The sequence below is a fragment of the Rana temporaria genome, chromosome 4 (genome assembly GCF_905171775.1).
Source record: "Rana temporaria chromosome 4, aRanTem1.1, whole genome shotgun sequence".
NCBI classification, from domain to species: domain Eukaryota; kingdom Metazoa; phylum Chordata; class Amphibia; order Anura; family Ranidae; genus Rana; species Rana temporaria.
In genome coordinates, this window is record NC_053492.1 from 355,415,985 (window position 1) to 355,440,355 (window position 24,371).

Genomic DNA, 24,371 nt, shown 5'->3' on the forward strand with positions numbered 1-24,371 from the left:
CCTGTTCAAATATAACAAAAATGCAGAGGCAACTTTTAAAAGGTGGGTTATTTTATAGCATTTCCTTCTACTTTATGAACCTTTAATTCAAATTGAATTACCATCTAAATTATAGCAGTACCTACAATTAGCAGCTACATACAACATTAAAATGATTCCCATGTGCCCACCTCTGGCTGAAAAACACACACACAAAAAAATATAATATATATATATACTTACTTAAAAAGCTGCATTGTTTAACCATTTTTCTCAAGAATGTTGGGTACCCCTGCTTTGCAGATGTGCACTGCAGAAATACAAAAGGAAAAAAAGAAAAAAAAGTGCCCTATGCAGATTTCCATTGCGGAGCGTATGTATAGACATGCATGACAATGGACAACCCTGGACAGGCAACAATGCAAACAACAGGGAGCAAAGTATCAGCGGCACATAAGCTCTGAACCCTGGAGCTCTAAATAGCAATTGACTGTGTCATCTAGTCCTCCAAGACAAGGAGTTACATGGCTGAGTGATTTCCATTGCCCATAGCTGCTAACATTTACTGACAGTTGAAGAGCTATTGCCAATAAGATGGATATAGACTACAGCTGGTATTGTGAACGATTTAAAAAGAATGAACACAAAAAAAAAAAAATAGATTTTCTAAGGGGATCCTTTAAAAAAAAAAAAAAAACACAGAAAACAAAAACCTGAAAAGTCCACAGCATACCAATGAAGGTGGACAGCGTGTAAAATGGGTGATCAAGTACGTATAACCTGGCATCTGTACCACCTTTTATCTCCTTCAAGCTGGATATATGGGTTTTTCTCTAAGGAATTGGACCAATTAATATTTATCTTTATAGCACCACAATTTCCTCTGTCATTGCAACACAGACATAACAAAAGAGCACAATCCAACTATTACAATCCATAAAATGTTTCGTTGACTAGTACATACAATTTAAAAGGGGTTGTAAAGGTTTGTTTTTTATTTTCTAAATAGGTTCCTTTAAGCTAGTGCATTGTTGGTTCACTTACCTCTTCCTTCGATTTCCCTTCTAAATGTTTTTTTCCTGTGTCGGAATTTCTCACTTCCCGTTTCTCCTCAGTAAGCTTGCCCCCATCATCCATGGGGGTTAGTCAACCAGAACAGCTTACTGAGGAGGAACAGGAAGTGAGAAATTCAGACAAAGGGAAATCGAAGCTAGAGGTTTGGATCCCGGTCTTGGCTACATGTGAATCGAGTTTGGTGGTCTCAGTCCGGCTCCCGGTGGCTGTGCTATGCGAGGTAAGCCTGCGCTTAGTACGCCCACCCCCCTTCCACAAAAACCACCACAATTTGGGTTAACATGCATGCACTTTGACCACGCGGTCTCTAAAAAAGAGAGGCGAAGGACTAACGGGGCTGGTTGAGCAGGCAAATCCTCTCACTCCCTTATAGGGAGTCCCTCTGCCCCGTTGGGCTTCAAAGCGGAGCAGGTAGGGCGGGCTGTGTGGGAGGACCCCCTCACACACCGCCATTACCACTCGGGGCATGGAGAAAGGTGGCAGATTGCCTCTGGGGGAGGCCTGCCTACTCCCAACTCCTGCAGTCCGGCTCCTCTCTCGAGTACACGCACAAAATACACACAAAAAAAAAAAGGGAAATCGAAGGAAAAGGGTTAGTGAACCAACAATGCACTAGCTTAAAGGAACCTATTTAGAAAATAAAAAACAAACCTTTACAACCCCTTTAACAAAAAGCACTGATCACAAAAATATAAGAGAGGGATCTAGCTGTATAATCTTAGGCTAGCCATACATGCATAGATTTCTCCCACTCAGTCCATGGGCTAACCAGAGAAATCGACCAGATTCCTCCATCCCTGCTGAACAGCGGCTAGGAGTTATCGCATTCAAGCAGTCACGACAACCACCTCCATTTGTACACATTCACCATGTGTGTTATGTTAGTAATCGTGCATTAACTCAACAAATTACTGTGCATTAAAATATAAGTAAACCTCCCTATTGTTTATCGTTAGCCAAGGAAGCTGCCATCTTTGCCTCTGTTTAATCTACAGCTGTCATGATGCTGCGCACGTGATCAGTTATGACACCAGCCATTGGATGGTTTGACAGTTTGGTTGAGAGCACAACCAATGGGAATGTTACATTTCCGGCACATGCCGGTAATGAAACGTTTTTTTGAAACTAGTAAATGGATGGATTTACTTCTGCTTTAAGGCAGCAGTCCTCAACAAACTTACTTGACATGCGAATTGAGTTTTGGGATACCATGCAAAATAAATAGCACCGCAATAGTATGCATTTTGAAAAACACGCATTTTACTGTGTGTTACATCGATTTGAATGGGCTCTTAAGGCCAGTTTACCAGTACTCATCCACTGATCATTAGATCGGCTCCTCTGGAATGGGATTGGCCATAGATGTATTGAAATTTGGCTGGTCCCTGTTGAACTGGCCCAATTTCAATCTATGGCCAGCTTTATGCTTAAAGGGTAGGTTAATCTTTGGGAATGTATAACATGTTCCCACCAGGGCCATCTTAATAGCATCATGAGCCCCTGGGCAAAGTAATGCTCTGGGGCCCCTACAATGATGACAGTGCAGGTAAACAGACATCAAGTAGGTAGAAGGCAGACAACCTCCCCTGTGTATGTATCACTCTCAGTGCCATCATGGGGCCCCCAATTTTGGGGCAGAGTGGGCTTAAGGACCAGCTGCTTTGGGGGAAACCAGGGGCCCCCCGTGCAGCTGGGGCCCCTGGGAAGTGCCCAGGTGTGCCCTCTCATTAAGACAGCCCTGGTTCCCACACCTGCAGCCACTGTCTGCTCTTCTGCTTCTATTGACAGCAAGTGGGGGGGGTCCACCCCCCCCTCACTGTCACCATTTAAAAAAAAAAGCCTGGCTCCACCCACCCAGCTGCATCATTTATTCACAAGGTTCTGTGAGCAGGAATCTACAAGTACTGATAGTCTTTGCGGCTGTCCGCTTGTAGTTCTCAATGATGCTGTTGAGCGCTCTGGTAATTGGATTGTCTCTTCCTGCCCGTACGAGGTATGAGAAGACAGATACACTGACTAGTCTACAATCTGCCAATCGCAGGTACAATGCTTTACAGGCTCGAAGAAAATAAAGAAAAATTGCACATTTATTTACCAATTGATGTGCATTTTTTTTTTTTAAGGCCTGGTTCACACCTATGCATTTTTTTGTGTGTTTTCAGTTTTGCAGAAACACAATACAGTCCATTTAACATGGTTTCCTATGAACGTAGTTCACATCTGTGCATTTTGTGGAAAGAGCCAGGGATTTTTTTTCTGGTTTTTGGTTCCATACATTTCAATGGAAAATGTGTAATGAAAAAACGCAAAATGCACCTGGAATATGCAACTTGTAATAGGTGCGACTCAGGCCTAAAAAAATAATAATTGTATCCTTTGAAGTGGTTGTAAACTCTGTACAACTAATTTTCCCTACAGGTAAGCCTATAATAATACATGCACACTTAAGAATGGGCACGAATGTGCCGTTTATATAGTGCCCATGCCTTGACCGTCGACACATGCAGGGGAGTGATGTCACATGACTCCTGCCAGTAACAGAGCCGGAGTCCATGGCACCAGAAAGAAGAGGGGTTGAAGATGGATGCGGCCACACAGCGGGGACAGCAATGACATTGTGGGCTTCTTCTGCAGGTAAGTGGTGCCCCGCTAGCTGCCAAAAATCACAACTAAAATGAGTGGCGCTTAATGCTAATACAGCCCCAGTGTGAAAGGGTCTTAAGGTGCAAGACCACCAAGCAGACTTGATGGAAGATTAACGCTTACACCTCTTTTTACACTACATACACACAGGACCTAAATGTAGCACTACCCCCGGAGGAGCTGCTGGTTAAATTTTTGGGTTTGCACGTTACCTCTGTAGCTTCGTTGTCAGGGTGGGAAAGTCCATAAGAAATGCAATGTCCAGACAGATGTAAAACCTTCAACCGTTGGGTTTTATTTTTACTGCAGGATAACTTGAAATAGAGAAAGTAGAAGGGAGGAGAAGAGCAGGGGAAGGCTCAGGGACACGGTACAGAATACTCAAAAATAGTGAGTCAACCTCCACTCTCAGCTATTGCTCACCCGGATAGTCACATGGCCTAGCAGCCGGGATGATGCACAAACTAATGTCCAGACGGTCTTTGCCACAGACCTCTTGGAATGAACTTGGTCTTTGCCACAGACCTTTGAATGTACTTGGATGCGTCCAGGAATCCTCTACCACAAAATGTTAAAGTCCCGAACCTCCAGCCATGCAGTAGAAGAGCCTTTAAGCCGAGACCCGCAGACAGCAGGGCATTCAATATGGTGGATCCCACCTCAATTAGGTCACCAGGTTTCACCCAAGGCATCAGCACTTTGCCGGTCTCCTCCAGGGCAGGTTCTCCCCCGGTTTCCTTCATCAAGGCAGCCTCCTCCTTTGTGGACAGACAGCTTGGGATCCCCTTTTAGGATTGCAGGCCCCAGCCAGCATAGCTGGGCCTACTAAACAGCGAAACAACTCTGGGCCAATGTGGCCCCGAAGTCGGGCCCACACGCACCTCGCGCCAGGAGGGCCACGAGGTGAAGGACCCCAGAAAATGGCGTCTGCCCCTTAAGTATCCCTCCCCAGCATGCACAGTGGGGTCACCACTCTCACTGTACCGCTGCCAAGAAATGACACCCAATACACCGTGGTACACCTGTGTTCCAACATAAGGCCAAGATGGCAACACCACCTGCAGGCAACAAGGGAAACTACCAAGTAGTACCATATCCAGAACGGAGGCAAATTTATATTAATCAAACAGGTCTGGGCCCAAACTTCCCTTAAATTTGAAAAAGCGCCACCTAGATTTGGGGTAGGCGCTACATAGGGATTATATATATATCAAGGTTTACCAGGCACAAAAACAAAGCACACCTTACAGAGGTGAAAAACAAGCAATAAAGTGATTACGGGAAGGTATAATCTGGCACCATGTTAACAGACATCTATAAAAGGTAAAGTGATATATAAAAAAAGTGTCTGCCAACAAGGGTCAGCGTCATGCTGTAATAAAAGATGCAAGAAGTTTTTAAAGCAAAAGGATTCTCATGTCACTAACTAACAATATATATATTGTTTAAACCCCCCCCCCCCAAAAAAAAAGAAGAAGAAGAAAAAAAAAAAAAAAGAAGAATACAGCTGCGAAAGCTGATGTCAGCCCAGTTGTTTTTTGGGGCCGATTCCCACCCATCTCCTTGCTCATAAATGTATAAAAGGTTTTCTATGAAATCACCATCTCCTACATTTTAAAAGTAATTTGTCGCTCAACATTTGAGATTCAGCAGCATTTCGTGCAACAATCGCTCCTAATGCATATCTATAGAATTGTGCTCTAATCATTGAAGAACGTGATTTGTAGCGGAGCACAATCGCACACTATAGCAATTACAATACTAGCTGTATCACTTGCATTAGCATTTTGTAGCAGTGGTCAATCTGACCTCAGCCTAGCCAATTGATCTGACGTTCGAGCAAAATAATCTGCAAAAATGAAAAATCCATAACTTCCCTTATTACGTGTGAACACTCATGCAATGTGATTCAAGTCCCAAAAAAAAAAAAAGGATCCTGCAACATTTTGGTGCAGATGTGATGCGATTATAGCCATACAAAATGTATGGCTGAAATCACACCGCACAGACATCGCATGCATGAATGCGGTGCGATTTCTGAGCAAATCACATGCTGTGCCTGAATCACACAAGTGTGAACCCAGGCTTAATGTAGTCTAATAAAGGATTTGGAGCTATACCGCTTGCAATGCACTGCTTCAGAAACCCTTTCTCGGCCGATAGCGGGGGTTGAATGCACCCCGCTAGCAGCCAAAATGCACCGCAAAATCCACCCATATCGTCGGCGGTAAAAATAGCAATGTTTTACCGCTGACAATGGGCGGCTCAGTGTGAAAGGGGCCTAAAGGTTCCCAGTTTATTGTTTAAAAATAACAAATTTAAAAATAACAAACATATCATACTTACCTCCACTGTGCAGCTAATTTTTGTACAGAGTGGCCCCGAACAGGATTTTCTAGGGTTCCTCTGTGGCTCTCTCGGCTCCTCCCAGCCTCAGATAACCCCCCCCCCCCCTCTGGGAAGCTCTTTCCCATGGGATGCATTAAGGTGAAAAAACATGAACCTTTACAACCCCTTTAATGGTCCCCATAAGGCTGATGACATACGGGCGATTTTTTTGGCAGAGAATAATTCGCACTACAGATCACCAATGCCAGCGATTAATAGGGATTTAATGGCTAGAGCTGCTGGAGGATTGCTACAGTGTGCTGATTTAAATCACTTTCCTATAGCGATTGCTACAAAGTTTCATTAAAATTTATTATGAGCGATTGTTGCTAACAATTTTGTCACTATGCTGAAGCGACAGCGCTTTAAAAAAAAAAAAAAAAAGGGTGTCCATTAGCGATCCCATTGAAAACGATAGTGCTCTTGCCTGCAGATCAGTTTTTTTTCCCCGTTTTCACCTTACCAGAACGAAAATGTATGATCATTAAGGCTCGATTCACGCCTATGCATATTTTGTGCTTTTTGCACTATAGAACGTGCGCCATAGGAAACCATTTCAAATGGACTGTAGTGCAAATCTGCAAAATGCATAGATGTGAATTCAGCCTCTTCACACCAGTCAGTTGCATTTTTAAAAGTCCTGCTTGCTGCATTTTTGGTCCAGAAAAAAAAAAAAAAAAAAACCACACCGAACCAAACATACGCTTCCACATTGAAAAATGCATTAAAAACGCACCCGCACTTGGTTTTTGAATCGCATGTCCTTTTTTCATAGCTGCCAAATGCACCAGAAACACAGAAAAAAAAGCTTAGACATTTTTACCACGTTTGAAAGCATCTTTTTTTCTTACCAACAAATAGTAACAAAACGGGGGGGGGGGGGGTGGGAATAATCACTCATGTGTCATCAGCCCAAAACTGTAATATCAAATGCTTAAGCATTAAAATAAATAAACAAGATGCAGACCTTTAACTGTTATTTGCTTGCCCAAGAAAGAGCTACAAGTATATCCTGTGATTACAGATTAAAGGGGACGATCCTACTAATGTCTCTAATTAAAACTCAGCAGGGGGTTTCCGACGTCTTTGAATGTTTTAGTAAAGGTAACAAATGCTGCACCAGCTTTGTAGGCTGGTCTACTTAATGACCTTTTTTTTTGCAGCAAAAGATTAGCGAACCTAATCTGAAAAGGATGATAAATTATAGGATGCTTTGCAGCAACGTATTACAGAAAGTTTGATGTTTGAGCGATACGATCGCCTGACTTCCGTGATTAAAGATAGCGGGATGACACAGATTCTGCCTAGGGTTGCCACCTCATCCCTTTAAACCCAAACACATATTAATTGCACAGGTTCTGTGGCTGATTAAGGTGGTAATTAAACTCACTTAGTGCCTTACCTGCGTTCAATTAGCCACAGAACCTGTGTAATTAATGTGTGTTTGGGTTTAAAGGGATGAGATGGCAACTCTAAGGGCTCTTTCACACGTCCCCTCAGTTTCTTTCGTCCGCTCCGTCGGCTCAGCGGGGATCCCCGCTGAGCTGTCGGTGGATAGGGCGGTCCCCGCACACAGTGCAGGGACCGCCCTGTCTGAGCTCCGCTCTGCCCTATGGGGAACCGGATGCAGACGGACCGTCTGTCCGTCTGCATCAGTTCCGTTCCGCCGGACGGAAGAAAAATAGGGTTTTCTTCCGTCCGAAAACCGGATCCCGACGGACGCTAGCGGATGCTCCATCCGCTAACGGACGCGTTCCCATAGGGATTCATTACAAGTCCGTTAACGGACTTGTAATGAACGGACAGGCGGAACGCACGTCTGAAAGGGGCCTTATTCTGCACCATATTGCAGAAAGTTTGCGGTTTGATACGATCACCCAACTTAAGCTATTAAAAGATTGCCGGATGACACAAATCCTGAAGAAAGTTTGGCGCTTAAGTGACCCTTTATTGCCTAACTTAGGCACCGTTCGCACTAAGCATATTAAAATTGTGTGATTTTGCCAGCGATTCCACAATCACAGCAAAACATGTGATGCCATTATTTTATAATGGCACCCCAAACGCGGTGCAATTTTGCTGCGATTGTTATGCGACAAAACATTTGAAAATCAAAACAAAAAACACGCAACTCCAAATGTGTCTGGCTCAATGCCAAAATTTGGCGTATGAGGTTCTTTGGTGCGTTTTTAGAGTGGAGGGAGGCCCATTAATAAGGATGAGCTCTGGCGTGTTCGCATAGAACACGTGCAGAGCCCGCCAGGAAGTGTGCACGGCGCTGCGCTAATAACAGCCAGGGAAACATTTCACGATCCCCGCAGCCGAGCAATGGGACAATGTCTCCCTGGCTGCGATTAGCACAGCGCCGTGCACACTTCCTGGCGGGCTCTGCACGTGTTCTATGCGAACACACCAGAGCTCATCCTTACCCATTAAAAATGAATGACGCCGCTCCAAAACGCAATACTGCATGGTCACTCAGATTCGAACGGGGCCTGGAGCTATTAAAGATCGTTGGATGATGCAGATCCTTACGTTTGGCGCTTTAGGCTGGGTTCACACTACTACACTACTTTCATCCTACTTTGCTCTGTGTTCAATGTTTCCCTATGAGAGCGTCTTGTAGCGTCCTACACAAGTCGGTCCGACTTTGAAAATGCTCCCTGTACTACTTTTGGTCCTACATTGATCCTACTTCAGGCCCATCGAATATCATTGAAGTCGGACCAAAGTAGTATCCTGTTCATGAAAGTAGGATGGATGTAGGACCAATGTAGGATAAATGTAGGACCAATGTAGCAGAGCAAAGTAGGATGAAAGTAGTGTAGTAGTGTGAACCCAGCCTAAGCGATAGCTTTTATTGATGGCCTTCCTAATCCGCTTGCGTTGTAACTGTTCTGTCTCCCCTTATCAGGTAAAGGGCTGCGAAAATTGTTGGCACTATATAAACCCAACAACAAATAGGTTAACTTATGAAACATGTCACGATAACCTGGATCCAAACCGCCTACGGAAATGTTTATTTTCCAACTTTCTTGTATTGTAACGTGTCCCTATATAAAAAAAAGGTAAAGTGCTGCACAAATTGTTGGCATATATAAACCCTGTACATAATAAAGTAAAACCTTGGATTGCGAGCATAATTAGTTCCAGAAACATGCTTGTAATCCAAAGCACTTGTATATCAAAGCATTTTTTTTTTTTTTTTTACAGGGTATAAAAGAGAAGAGAGGCACCTCGAAGTGTAGCAATAAGTTGCTAAATTTTGTACCTTCATTAAATGTAACCATATTGCTACTCTAAGGCCGCGTACACACGGTCGGACAAAACCGATGAGAATGCACCGAGGTTCAGTTTCATCGGTCCAAACCGACCGTGTGTATAGCCCATCGGTCTGTTTTAAAACATGCTTTAAAATCGAACCGCTGCCCGATCGGTCCAAACCGATGGTTAGTATAGAAAGCATCGGTTCAAAACCCGCGTATGCTCAGAATCAAGTTGACGCATGCTTGGAAGCCTTGAACCTCGTTTTTATTCAGCACGTCGTGTGTTTGACGTCACCGCGTTCTGACCCGATCGGTTTTTGGAACGATGGTGTGTACACACATCAGACCACTTCAGCGGTGAACCGATGGAAATGGCCCGTCGGACCATTCTCATCGGTTTGGAACGACCGTGTGTACGTGGCCTTAGAGGCTCCTCTCTAGTTGTGACAAGACGCTACTCTTATATCAAGACATCGCTTGTATATCAAGGAAAAATGTATTAAAACATTTTGCTTGTCTTGCAAAACGCTCTCAAACCAAGGTTTTACTGCAATTATTATTGGTTGAAACATGTCAAGATGACCTGAAACAGCCTATTGAAATGTATCTTTTTCAACCCTCTTGTATTGTAACTGTTCTGTCTCCCTTTTATAAAAAGGTAAAGGGCTGCACAAATTGTTGGCACTATATAAACCCTGTACATAATATTATTGTTATTAATAATAGGTTGAAATATAATCAAGATAACCTGGATCCAACAGCCTATTGAAATGTATCTTTTCCATACTTCTTGGTGGCCCCTCCAACCCTCTTGTATTGTAACTGTTTCCCTTTATATTGTAAAGCACTGTGCAAATTGTTGCCGTTATATAAAGTGTGTGTGTGTGTGTGTGTGTGTGTGTGTGTGTGTGTGTGTGTGTGTGTGTGTGTGTGTGTGTGTGTGTGTGTGTGTGTGTGTGTGTGTGTGTATATATATATATATATATTTATTTATTTTTTTTTTTTTATAATAATAATAGTTAATGTTACAGGTTTCGAGATGGCCTGGATCCAGCAGCCTATTGAAAATGTATCTTTTCAGCTTTAATATTTTTTAAATATAAAAAAAATATATTTTAAGAAATATTTGTTGACCCACATTGGTCTATAATATAAATATAACAACTAGTTCCTGTTAATACAATAGCCACACACTCACCTGTAGGCATTGTTGCTGTCCGATAAAATAATTAGAGATTCCACTCAAGAGAAAATATCCTTGCATATGAACTGATTAAGCACATATGCGTCCACTAGCTCCAAAATCAGCATATCAGAAAATATAAAAACGCAGAAATAGCGCTGGCAGGTTCTTTGCAGCTCACACAGCCTGGACTGCACAGATCCCCTTGCAGGAGCACTCCACAAGACAAGGGAGAGCCATATGAGTGGTAACAAAAAAAAAGCTCCCCAACCTGTTTGGGATTGTAACACTCAATAGCCTCGCACCCCTCCCCCTGCCTCTCCCTCCCACTAAAAGGAAAGCTGCCAGTTTCCAATCAGATTCCCTCACTCCCTCCAGACATATTTACAGCTACCCAGGAACTTTTCTGAAGGATGAACAATGCTGTACATTCAGCAGCCAGATGCAAAGTGCAGGGAAGCGCTTGACGGCCCAGCCAATGGCATTATGCGTGTGAACCCGAGCCTATGACAACAGCTATTAGGCGACGTGCTCACTTTTCAAACTGTAATCTCTGTGGAAACCGCTCTCCACCATTATCCCCACTACAAAGACACACAAGCTCCGGAGGGAAAAGGTTCGCTGTATTGTCCAGTCCGTATTCCTTCCCACTCCATACGTTTCAATAAAAATCCATTTTAATGGGGAAAAGACGCTCGCTTCTGGCAGCGATAGACACACGGGCAATTAACATAATGCAGATTTGCTTCATCGATGATTTCCGGGGTTTATTACGACGTTTACATACTGTAAACCTTCGGAAAAAAGCAATTAGCTCTTGTTTTTAAAGGCAATCAAGGATAATGGCGGAGCGTTAAATGGCGTGTGTAAACGAGGAGCTGCCAGATTCCTCGCAACATATAGGGAACGCTCTATTTATAAAGTGGCAAATGTGACGCTCATCACATTGGCGGTGACTCAGTCGCTGACAGTTAAAACACATGGACCTGGGACATTCATCTGCAGTGAATGTTTGTTGAATTTCAGGGGCCAGATTCTCATACGATCGCGTAACTTTGTGCGGGCGTAACGTATCTGATTTACGTTACGCCTCCGCAACTTAGACGGGCAAGTGCTGTATTCTTAAAGCACTTGCTTCGTAAGTTGCGGCGGCGTAGCGTAAATCGGCCGGCGTAAGCCCGCCTAATTTAAATTTGGATCAGGGGGGTGTGTTTTATGTAAATCTTCTGTGACCCGACGTGATTGACGTTTTTCCCGAACGGCGCATGCGCCGTCCGTGAAAGTTCCCAGTGTGCATTGCTCCAAAGTACGCCGCAAGGACGTCATTGGTTTCGACGTGAACGTAAATGACGTCCAGCCCCATTCACGGACTACTTACACAAACGACGTAACTTTTTCAAATTTCGACGCGGGAACGACGGCCATACTTAACATTGTTACGCCACCATATAGCAGGGGTAACTATACGCTGGGAAAAGCCTAATGTAAACGGCGTAACTTTACTGCGTCGGACGTGCGTACGTTCGGGAATTTGCTTATCTAGCTAATTTACATATTTTGACGCGTAAATCAGCGTACACGCCCCTAGCGGCCAGCGTAAAAATGCAGTTACAATCCGACGGCGTAAGAGACTTACGCGTGTCAGATCTAACAGATATCTATGCGTAACTGATTCTAAGAATCAGGCGCATAGATACGACAGCACAACGCAGAGATACGACGGCGTATCTGGAGATACGCCGTCGTATCTTGGTCGTAAAGCTGCCCGTATACTAGTAGACTTTTGCTTGATCTTCTTATGGTTATTGTGTCTAGAATCCATTCACACTTGTGCGACTTAAAAATCATGTGATTTCCACTGCAACTTTACCCTGCCACTTTGGATGAGTGCGACTTTGTTTTACGACTTTGACCAATGTGATTGTTTTGCGTCGCTTTCAAATCGCTATTCAGGTGCTTAGAAAGCGCTGCCCATTCATTGCAATGGGCAGGGCGTTCTGGGAGCGCTAAATACAGCATTCCCAACCTGCACTTAAGATGCTGCTTGCAGGACGTTTCCTAACATCCCACAAACATTACACTGGCATGAATGGGAGTCGGTTTTCAGGCGCTTAGCAGAGGCTATTTCCAATGCTAAAGTGCTTGAAAACCAGTGTGAAAGGGGTCTAAACGTGACTGGGGGTAATTTTTGCCCACCTTTGCAGCTTACAGCAAAGCTAAACTCGGCAATACTTACCGCCCTTCAATAGCCCGACATCCCTCTCCGACAACATCATCGTTTACCCTGCTTCTTCAGGTGTCAGCCTGCAGCTATTCTCATTGGATAGTGTGGTATGTAGATTGAGCTCTGCATTGCATGTCTCTTGTAATAAAAAGCCTGCCTGTTCACAGTTTTTAAGAGCGGGACTATAGTTCCACTTTAGGGGGAGTGGTTGGGGTGGCGGTAAAAATGCGGCTCAACTGCGTGTTTTACTACCTTCCAGCCGCAAGTGTAAACATAGCTTAATTGAAAACAAAACCATTTTTTTTTTACGTTTTGGATACGGTGGAGAGGGATTAGAATCCCTGTCAGGTTTTTATTGCTGTCTGTGTCCAAATTCAGGAGATTCAACCCCTCTTCTTGTCCTGGTGACCCGTTAGCACTCTGAGTGAAAGAAATTTTGAGTGGTCACCAGAACAGGAATAAAGGGGAAATCTTCGAATAGAGACAATAGTTCTGGTATCCCTGGTGACAATCAGGAATTTCCCATGAGCGAAATCTCTTCAATGGGACACAGGTGGCAAAAATTTGACAGGGGTTATAACCCTCCCTTAATCTAAAATGAAAAAAAGAAAAAATTCTCAGTTCTCAGTTCTACTTTAAGGTTCACACTTCTGCGATTTTGCCGCGATTTCGGCCCCAAAATCGCAAAAAGTAGTACAAGAACTACTTTTTGAAATCGGTGCAGCGCCGCAGATGCGGCGTCGCACCGATTAGGACAGTGCCATTGCCGGCAATTGCCGGCAAATGCCGCCGATTTGAGATGCGATTTGACATGTCAAATCGCATCTCAAATCGTACCAAATCGTACCCAGTGTGAACCAGGGCTCAAGTGGAGTTCCAGGCATTATTTTATCTCAACAACCCCCCCCCCCCTTGCGTGTCTGTGATCAGTTTGTGAACGTATGCTTAATACTCCGCTTCCGTTGTATCTCGCCCCGGCAAAGTACATCATGCCCGTCTGCCTATTATAGGCTCTTGAATCCAAAGAGTCAATGGGTATTCACGCTTTGTACTATACGCGCTTACGCGAGATCAGGAGGCGCATGCTGGTGCTGGGTAGCCAGCATCTCCCCGGAAAGGGGAACGAGTGAACTTCAGATGCCCACACTAAAGATGAGAGCGTGCTTACTGGAGACTACAACGTTTATTTTAAGGGGTTATGATTTTTAATACCTACATTTTATACACATTCCATTATAAATAGCATTAGGTGCGACCATCACAGGGGTTATTAAAAAAAAATAAAGAAAACAAGCTAATACTCCACTTTAAATTGTTACTAAACCCACAGCAGTAAAATCAGTCTGTATATGCAGTAAAGCATGCTTGATGTACTCAGTCTGGAACCCAAGGTTAATCCTTCACATTTTGTTTGCTCCTGTCTTCTCTGATCTTCCCCCTCTCCACTGACTCCAATATATTTCCAGATATTTAAAGAGCCAGGGGGACAGGCTGCACATGCTCAGTTTGGTGTGTATTGCTTGAGAGTTTTTTTTTTCTTGGGAGTGTGCTCAACAAGGGGCTAATCAGCACTGTCCAGACAGAGGGTCAGGGGTCCTGCATTCTCATTGGACAATCAGGGGAGAATTAAAACTCCTCCAACAAGCTTAACCACACACTGATAGAAGTCACAAGACTGCTCTAACTGCTGATGAAAAAAGGTATTTAGACGTTTATATTTACTAAAACTATTGCATTTCCATGTTCTGTGTACTGTGGGAGACCAAATATAGTGAATGCAGGGTCCTCCTGGGTTCAGTAACACTTTAAGTAATAGATCTGGTCCACGTTTTAACCACTTAACGCCCGCCGCACGACTTTTTACGTCCACAGAATGGCACGTACAGGCAGAAGGGCGTATATATACGTCCCTGCCTTCTAGCGGGTCGGGGGTCCGATCGGGCGGCGGGCGGCTTACCTGTGGGAGCGATCCGACTTGAGGGGGCAGCTGTTCGTTTCTGTCTGCCCCCTCGTGATCGCTCCCAGCCAATCCCGCGAGCCTCCGCCGTGTCACTTCCTCTGCCTGTGTAATGTAAACACTGGCAGAGGAAGTGATGCAGCTCTCCTCTCGGCGGTATTTTCAATCCGCCAAGAGGAGAGAACACTCACAGTAAGTCGCACCTAACACTACACTGACACCAGTACACATAGGCACATTTAACCCCTTGCGATCAACTCCCCCCCACCCCCTGTCACACTGTCACTAATAGCAGTGATCATATATTTACTGATCACTGCATTTAGTGTCAGTGTGACAGTTACTATGACAGGCAGTTAGTGTTAGGTCCAGGGTCGATTTTTCTTATAACAAAAATTAAAAAATATTGTTTTTTTTTTCAAAAATTTCGCTCTATTTTTGTTTATAGCGCAAAAAAAAAAAATCACAGAGGCAATCAAATACCATCAAAAGAAAGCTCTATTTGTTCGAAGAAAAGGACGCAAATTTTGTTTGGGAGCCACGTCGCGCGACCGCACAATTGTCTGTTAAAGCGACGCAGTGCCGAATTGTAAAAACGCCTTTGGGCATTTAGCAGCATATTGGTCCGGGGCTTAAGTGGTTAAGAACCTTTGAACAAAATTAGTTGACTCAATAATGGCAAGTTCAAATGCTGACAAAGATTTTTTCAGAATTTCCCTTCTGGTGTATGGCCAGCTTTAGTGCAGGTTTAGGTCATGCCTAAACACAAATTTGGTAATTAAAATTGTATTCTTTCTACAAGATCTTTTTGACATGTCTTTGTGAATATATGGACAAATAAGTCCATCAATGAGGAGAACATAAGTGAGACAAAGAGTAAGATTTCTTTTGTATGGGTGACAGGCAGAAAGATTATTGCTCAATTTTAGACTGTCATGCTATCCCATGTGATCAGCACCTGAATAAAGCAGATATCATCATCATGCAGCATATAAAACAATCCAAAACCTTCTTCTATGCTAAGCAAAGCCTATTTTCTTGACACCAGAGATGAAAAGGTGACAGTGAAAACAATCTCCAGCTGACTTACAGCCTCAGCTCTGTCCCTGTGTACTGTGTGAAGGGGGTGTGTCCCTTCCCTCCAATCAGCTCTCAGACCTCTCCTCATTGATCTCTGCAGAGCGTAGCTACATCTCTCTGCCCCCTTTTTTCTGACAGCTCAGACACACCATATACATTCTGGACTTCTAGCAGATGTAGAGAAAACAGCTGATAAACAGGTACAACTTATATAGGAGTATTTGTTTCATCTGTGTGTATCACCTGAGAACAGTCACTTCTCTGGGTAAGGGTTCTAAACCCGCTTTAAAATAGAACTATTGACATTCAAAAAGTTTCACATTCCTAACAATCAGTGAATGTGCTTTTTATTAATCCCTCACTGACCTCTGTATCTGCAAACATCGTGGAGCAATTTATCTTCAAATTTTACTTTTACTTTATTTTTAGCAGGCTCAGCTCATTATGTTCTCATTTATCATCTCTAATGTAAGCACAGGCAGCACAGGGAGAAGGGGAGAGCAGAGTGCTAGAGGGGGCCAAGCCCTGCTGTCTGTGTCTATAGAAGCAGACAGTGTGGCTCGAGAGTGAGCCTCTCACGAGCGCCTCCGTAGAAAGCAACTTTTTACTCACTGAAGAGGAGGAGACAGGATCACCGGCAAGAAGAGGAATGTGGCTGCTCTGTGCAAAACTATTACACAGTGCAGGTAAGTATGACTTTTTTTTGTTTTAATAAAACATTTTTTATGGAAGCTTTACAATAACTTTAAAGTGAAAATCACTTCAAAGCTCACACCTTGAACCCCCCCATTACTCCGCTTGGCTATACCCATGCAGTAGACACTTAGGGCCAGATTCACAGCGGAGATACGACGGAGTATCTCAGATACTCCGTCGTATCTCTCAGAGTATCTATGCGGCTGATTCATAGAATCAGTTACGCATAGATAGCCCTAAGATCCGACAGGTGTAATTGTTTTACACTGTCGGATCTTAGGATGCAATACCGCGGCCGCCGCTGGGGGGAGTTTGCATCGTAAACCAGCGTCGGGTATGCAAATTAGGAGTTACGGCGATCCACAACGGATTTTCGGGTTCGCTACGTCGTTGGTAGTCAAGTTTCCCGTCGCAGTTTTAGTCGTTATTTGACCTGCCCTAACTTTACACAGCAATCGTATTGCTGTCTAAAGTATGGCCGTCGTTCCTGCGTCGAAATTTAAAAATTAACGTTGTTTGCATAACACGTCCGGGAATACGGAAGTACGCTACGCGCGTCGGCGTTCGAAAAAATTACGTCACTTCGCGCAAAGCACGGCGGGAGTTACGAAACGGAGCATGCGCAGTAGGTCCGGCGCGGGAGCGCGCCTAATTTAAATGGCACACGCCGCCGCCGTAGTTTTCATCGCAAGTGCTTTGTGAATCATGCACTTGCGATGAAAACTTGTGGCGGTGTAACGTATCTACGATACGTTACGCCGCCGCACTTCTACCTGAATCTGGCCCTAAGTTTTACCACCCCCTAGCTGCACGTGTGAATTAATCCTTAATGCTCTAAGCTGCCAATGTCACAGCAGCAACGCCTGCCAAGGCCGATCATTGCACCTGATTGACAGTGGCTCTGCCTCCAGGAGTGAGGCTTTCTAATGGAAATTACTGTAATATTAGTTCATTTTTTTTGGAGGAATTCAGCAATTTCTGGGAGGAACAAATGCTAATTGCAAGCTCTCAACAAAAAGTATTATTACAATTTTGCAGATTTTAAATTACATGATTTGTTTACATTTGTCATGTGATCACTTCCCTTCACATGCAGCTTTGCACCTCCAGGGGAGGAGGACTGTGACCTGCAGACCAAAGGAGAAGAAATGTGGTCACGTGATCTGAACAAAGGCAATGAAATAAAGGTATTTATGAGACTTTTCTTTCAACTTGTGCTTGCTAGATTGATTTTTAATATATTGTCCTACCTAGAAAAGTTTAGATAGCTATTAGGTTTACAACCACTTCAATGATCACCGCAACATATGAGCTGATATGATACAGACTGAGATAAGGTTTAGGCTGGGTTCACACATATGACATGACAGTCACCTGACTTTCATCCTACTTTGCTCTGCTACATTGGTCCTACATTGGTCCTACATCCATCCGACTTTCATGAACAGGATACTACTTTGATCCGACTTTGTGATAGTCTGACTTGTTCTTTGACCAATCAAAACAATCCCAGAGTGAGAAAAATTCATTTTACTGCTTCTGTAATCACATGTCGGATGTCAAAAGTCGGATGGTTAGGACAAGGCTCCTACTTTGATCCGACTTCAATGATATTCAATGGGCTGAAGTAGAATCAAAGTCGGACCAAAGTAGTACAGGGAGCATTTTCAAAGTCAGACTGACTTGTGTCGGACCAGTTAAGACGGCTCTCCTAGGGAAACATTGATTTTCACACTTAATGCGACATGAGCTCCCAATGTCGGAGCGTTTATCGGACAAGTGGGGAATCCTGGCCAAGCACTGATTAGTCATGCAAATGCTTTACATGTGGGGAGAAGGGAAGAAGACTTTGGGCCATATTCTTATACATTTTAGGCGGGCGGCGCGTAAGCCATTTACACTACGCCACCCCAACCTACAGGAGCAAGTGCTGTATTCCCCAAACACTTGCTCCGTAGTTTGGGGCGGCGTAGTGTAATTGGCCCGGCGTATCCCCGCGTAAATCCAAGGGGGCGGCTTGTATTTAAATTAAGCGAGCCCCCGATTCTAACGAACTGCGCATGCGCCGGGCTTAAAATAGCCCAGTGCGCATGCTCCAGTTCTCGGCGTAAAAGGTCAATGACGCCAACGTGTGCGTCATTGACGTAAAGTCGTATTCAAGAACGACTTAGGGAAACGACGTACCCGACGGGAAAAGACGACGCGGACCCGACGCCATACTTAACATGGCGTACGTGGGACTGCCGTAAGGTTACCCCTCATATAGCAGGGGTAACCTTACGCTTACGCAAACGACGTTAGCGACGGTTACGCAACGCAAATTCGTTCGGGAATCGGCTTATCAGGCTCATTTGCATAAACAAATGAGACCTGAACGTAAACGCCACCTAGCGGCCGGCTGGGTAATTACATTTAAGATCCGACAGTGTAAGGCTCACATCTCTTGAGAATCGGATGCGGTTCAAAAAGCATCCAATTTGTATATATGTGAACTGGGTTTAAAGGCAGATGTTACAGTCTGCAGACTTGAAGGTATCTGTTTTAATATTGGAGCATTTGCACAAGTACAGGTACTCGTGCAAATGCTTTGTATCAGCACAGATACTGAGTGAGTAACTTGTATAGTGCTACAAATGCGAACTAAATCGCCTCAAGGCACTTTTTCCACTGGTATCGGTGGAACGCTACTGCTAAGGACAGCTTCATACTGAGCCGCGGCCACGTCAGTGCTAAAGCGCCACTTGTTTTAGCGCTGTTTAAGATTTTAACCCCCCACTAGCGGCCAAAGCAGGAGTTAAACACGCCCGCGTTGCCGTGCTTCCAATTCATTTCAATGGGCAGGGCGTTTTGGGAGCGCTGTATACATTGCTTCCAAACCGCCCTAATGATGCTGCTTGCAGGACTTTTCCTAACGTCAATGCAAACGCACCGCCCCAGTTCAGGCCTAACGCTTTAGTGCGTTTATATGCATCTCACCTCGGTGAGATGCATATAAACTTTATAAACTTAGGTGTGTCAGGCATTTTTTATTTTTAAAAGCTCCTCTCCTGCACGCGACTTTGGTGGTTTTTTTTTTGTTTGTTTTACCTCTAAACGCCCCTGCATGGACACATAGGCTAACATAGAGGGGTATTTACAGGCATTAAAAAAAAAAAAAAGCTCAAACATCTGTAAAAGCAGTATTTTTGAGCTCAAGTGTGCATGAGGTCTTAAAGTGACAATTTTGTCACCCTGTGTGCGTAAGGCTTTAACCCTTACACACCTCCTCCAGTGCTGGGAGCTTCTAAGCCGAGAGTATGCATGTCCTGTTTTGAAAGCATGAAACCAGAAGACTATGTGTAGAAAGTGACTACTGAGTGTAATAAACATTCAATCAAACACACCGGTAATATTACAGCTCAAATATATGGCCTATTTTTTTTTTTTTTTCCATTAACAGATTTCTAAAACTGTAAGCAGGGTTAAAATTTACGGTACGAGACAAAAACATGGTGACCACAAGCTTGTTCTTCCTACCATATGGTGTCTCCCATTACATTGCAAGAATGTTTTCTTTAGTGTCATTTAGCTGAATAAGCCTTATATAAACATACCGGAGTACAAGAAGGTGAACTGTTTAGCCAAGCCTTCATTTGGTGAGAGCATTTGGAGCACATGCTATATGTCACATACTTCTTAAAGAAACGTAACCATCCTTTTTCTTAACTTTTAAATATCCAGGGTATGGTCAGCCCAGTTTTAACATGCTCAATAGGATTACAGGACTGAAGACAGATATTTAGGTTGGGCATATACAACTCAATATCTTTACATCACTAGGTACAAACAGAGAGATGAGCTTGGGCATCCTCAGAAGTCATCTCTATCCGAAATTCCACTTTATGCTATTTTCTAGTGCCGGGTCATTCCCTGCTCTGCAGCACATATAAACAAAAGGGCAAGATGCTGGTGACATTAATGCCCTTATATAGACCCATGCCCATATTTGGTACATTTTATTGACTACAAATGGGCATATGCCCATATAATGACACACGTCCCCAGCGTTCTACCCCTTTGTTTACATGTGCTTTGTGGTGGGGAATGATCTGGCCCGCAGCTAAATAGACAAGAAAATAGCATGAAGTTTGAATACGAGTGAGTTTGGAAGATGCCCAAGCTCCTCACTAATAATGAGCTTGTGCCATGATCTGCAGTGCTTTTCAACATGCTGGATAAACTGTGTAAATGTTTTCCTCAGAAAAGATAGGACCATACAGATCCTTTTTTTTTATCTGAAGCTTTTCAATTGCAGAGAAATGCAAATATTATATTTTTTTAATTCCACAGGATCCAGCAACAGACCATCAGAGGAGCAGGCTGATAGTTTGAGCAAGAGAGAAAAAGAAAAAACACAGCAAATATCTTAGCATAGTGCTCCTCTCATAAGTTACCAGCCATAGATGGAATCTCAGCCGATTCAGCAGGGACCAGCAGAGATACAATCTATCTACAGGCTGGCTGGTTTTACTGAAGTCGATCCATCGATTGACTTCAGTACAACCAGCCTGTTGTTTTTTTTTTCATGCGATCAATGCTGGCAGCTATAGCCTCCAACAGTGATCATTTTGTTCTGCCAGCAGGGAAGGCTCTCCACCGGCAGAACACAATAAGGCCTTGTACACACGATAGGTTAACCAGAGGACAACGGTCTGAAGGACCGGTGTCCTAGGTTAACCTATGAAGCTGACTGATGGTCCGTCGTGCGTACACACCATCAGTTAAAAAAACGATCGTGTCAGAACGCGGTGACGTAAAACACAACGACGTGCTGAAAAAAACGAAGTTCAATGCTTCGACTTGATTCTGAGCATGCGTTGATTTTTAACCGATGGTTGTGCGAACTAACGTTCGGTTTTGACCTATCGGCTAGCAATCCATCGGTTAAATTTTAAAGCAAGTTGCCATTTTTTTAACCTAAGGTTAAATAACCTATGGAGCCTACACACGATCGGTTTGGACCGATGAAAATGGTCCTTCAGACCGTTGTCCTCTGGTTAACCTATTGTGTTTACGAGGCCTTACGCTGTAGGAGGGATTCCCCCACCAACACTGACTGTGTTGATGGGGGAATCAGGCTGATTTTTCCTTCCACCCGTTGTGGAAAATGTCATAATCTATGGGCTGCATAAGGAAGACTATAATTATGGAAGTAAATAAAAAGTCCTGGTTTAGATTGCATGCGCTATCCTACCTTGCTGATATCAGATCGGACCACTGAGCTTTCAGATTGCAGCAATTACTTTACAAAATTCAACTGGAAGTGCTAGAATCTAGCTGGCTATACAATAGTAGACTTTCTAAAGAATATTCTGACAAACAGTTTTACAAAAACTCTCAGTACATTCAATGACTTGATGAATGTTCGAAAGTACTTCCGACTTTCATTTGCTTTTAACATTCGATTTTGGAATGATTGTAATTTCCTGAACGAAAAAAAATGTGCTTGTTTGAAAAACATTTTCTATTGTGCTCCTTCAAATTTTTCATTCACTGTGGTCAAAAATGAACAACTTGACCCCATTAGCAATTAGAAAACTGAACAAATGTTCTAGAAAAGAAACATTTGAAATGAAATTCTACTAGTATATGGCCAGCTTAAGTAGACAGAATGGAAAATGCCTTGAGCTTCTGGATACAGACAACAAACTGTAACCACAAATATAATCTGGACACTCAGCTTGCAGTCTTTCTACTTGAACCAAGAGTCAAGCTAATGATTACCATCAACTTAGATTAGACGTGATGGTTCAATGCAATGCTAGACTAGGACTGAAAGGTCTTTCTGAAGTTAAAAGGGCATAAACCTACAATTATGTTCGTAGAGTAATATTAGATTTTGCCTCTGGTTCTCCAACCTGTACTTCATCTTTACCTATGCTATGATTGATGTCGATTTTATCTCAGCTAGAAATTAAGCTTTTAAAGGATAATTGACAAAATTGTGTAGCCTCACAGGCAGCACACATTTTTATGACTTGGTGATACATACCGGAAGTATGGACATGTGTAGAGGTCACATTTACACAAGGTACAAGCTATACTAGATTGAATATGGGGAAAAGGTCTCACAAAGAACCTAAAATGATTCTGACTTTCTATAGTTCTGGTGCCCAACATGTGCCCCCTTTATTCTAGCTGTCAAATCAGGCTAACTCTGCCTACGCAAACCCAACTTGATCTCATCACAACATTAGATAAGGCACCTTTCATACGGGATGGATTCCGTTGTGATCAACAGGGGGTCTGTGAGCTGATGCCCTTCTGATCGAAGTAGAGAGTGCATGTCTGCTCAGCATCTACAGAGCTGACAGGGACAGACCCGGCTCTGCTCTGCTCTATGGGAGGCCAGGAGTAAATGGACTCTGCTGTCCTTTTACACCTGACTACCCTTCAGTTCAATGCCTAAATGGAAGAGAATAGCGTCCTCTCCTGTTTTTTTATTTAGTGGGCCTAATCAGACCCAGAGGTAGGCGGATATAAATGGACACCTATTTACACCCGCTCGTCCATAGGGATGAATTGACCTTACGATCAGCCCGCCTGAAAAACTGACAGGTTGACCTGATTGGAATGCCCGTCTAAAAGGGGTCTAATTGTTTTGCACAAATGGATTATTTTTTTGGGTGCTTTGCTATGTTTGCACCCCGACGGAAAGAAAGATAACATGTTCTCTATCTAAGGTCCGTCGAACTTCCGACAAAAAAAGTCCAATGGAGGCTACACACGGCCGAACTTTCCGAGGAAAAAAAAGCACGCCTGACTTTTTTCTCAGAAAGTCCGGCCGTGTGTATGAGCCATAATAGAAAATGTATTAAAACAAAGGTATTGTACAGCTCTCTGGACTGTCCTGTGATGTACTATATTTACCTCCTATATTACTATATTTACTACATTTGCCACCTCTGCTCTACGGGAATAGGGGTGAAATAAAGAAAGCATTAAAATGGGCTGAATAAACCCTTACAACTGACAGAAGCTCACATAGCAAGATCCAGTTTTAAAATACCTTTTGCCTAGTTATCGTAAAAGTTATGTGGCTTTGTTTTGTCCTATATTTTGGTAACTGGTAAAATGTTAAATATAGGGGGATATACTGCATATAATCCTCTAATGTCTGCTCATTTGCCAGTAGTTCATATACATTTGAAAACATAAAAAATTAAAGGTTGCCATAGAAATGAGATTCCTTTGTCCGATATGGCCATCTTCAGTAAGATTGGGTACCTGTTTAAATCTGTTAATGCTATTAGATAGTATCAATTGCTGATAGGGGGGATGGAAAATTGGATACGTTAGTAAACCTAATCGTTATTGATCCTTCCTGATAAAACCTAGTACACACAATGAGATTATCGGATGAATGATTGTCCGTCATTTTTTGCATGAAAATTCTCGCATGATGCCTCGTACACACGACCGTTTTCCTCGACAGAATCCATCAAGAAACTTGGTGGCAGAGCTTTTTTGCCGAGGAAAACGGTCGTGTGTATGTTTTTCTGTCGAGGAACTCGATGAGAAAAAAAGAGAACATGTTCTCTTTTTCCTCGTCGGGACTCTCAATTTCCTCGTCGTGTTCCTCGTCGGGCTGGTTTTCGACGAGAAACACGTTCGTGTGTATGCTTAGAAACCCGCACATGCTCAGAAGGGTGGCACTAGGACGGGGCAGAGCCATGCAAATCCGCTGGGTTGACGGAGGGTCTGGAGGGGCTAGTATTGGTGGAGGCTGTTACCTGAGCGGCAGTTCTCCCCAAGAAAACCTTGAAGGGCTCTCTAGCTGGCAGGGGTGGAGGGCTGCACTGGCCGGTCGGGGGGTCGGATATGGAACGAAAAGCCTATGGT

The 24,371-nt window shown here is 43.5% G+C and overlaps 1 protein-coding gene across 8 annotated transcripts in view; it reads right to left on the reverse strand.

Moving 5' to 3' along the window:
- The window catches only part of PLEKHG1 (pleckstrin homology and RhoGEF domain containing G1), a 306,586-nt gene that overhangs the window by 112,911 nt on the left and 169,304 nt on the right, over positions 1–24,371 (reverse strand). The window contains exon 1 of one of the 8 annotated variants that reach the window (XM_040350852.1): positions 10,549–10,809. The exons of the other annotated variants lie outside the window; for them this stretch is intronic. Within the exon in view, the coding sequence (XP_040206786.1) occupies positions 10,549–10,558 (10 nt within the window). The 5' untranslated portion in view covers positions 10,559–10,809. Of the gene's footprint in view, positions 1–10,548; positions 10,810–24,371 lie in introns of those variants that run through there. 8 annotated transcript variants of the gene reach the window in all.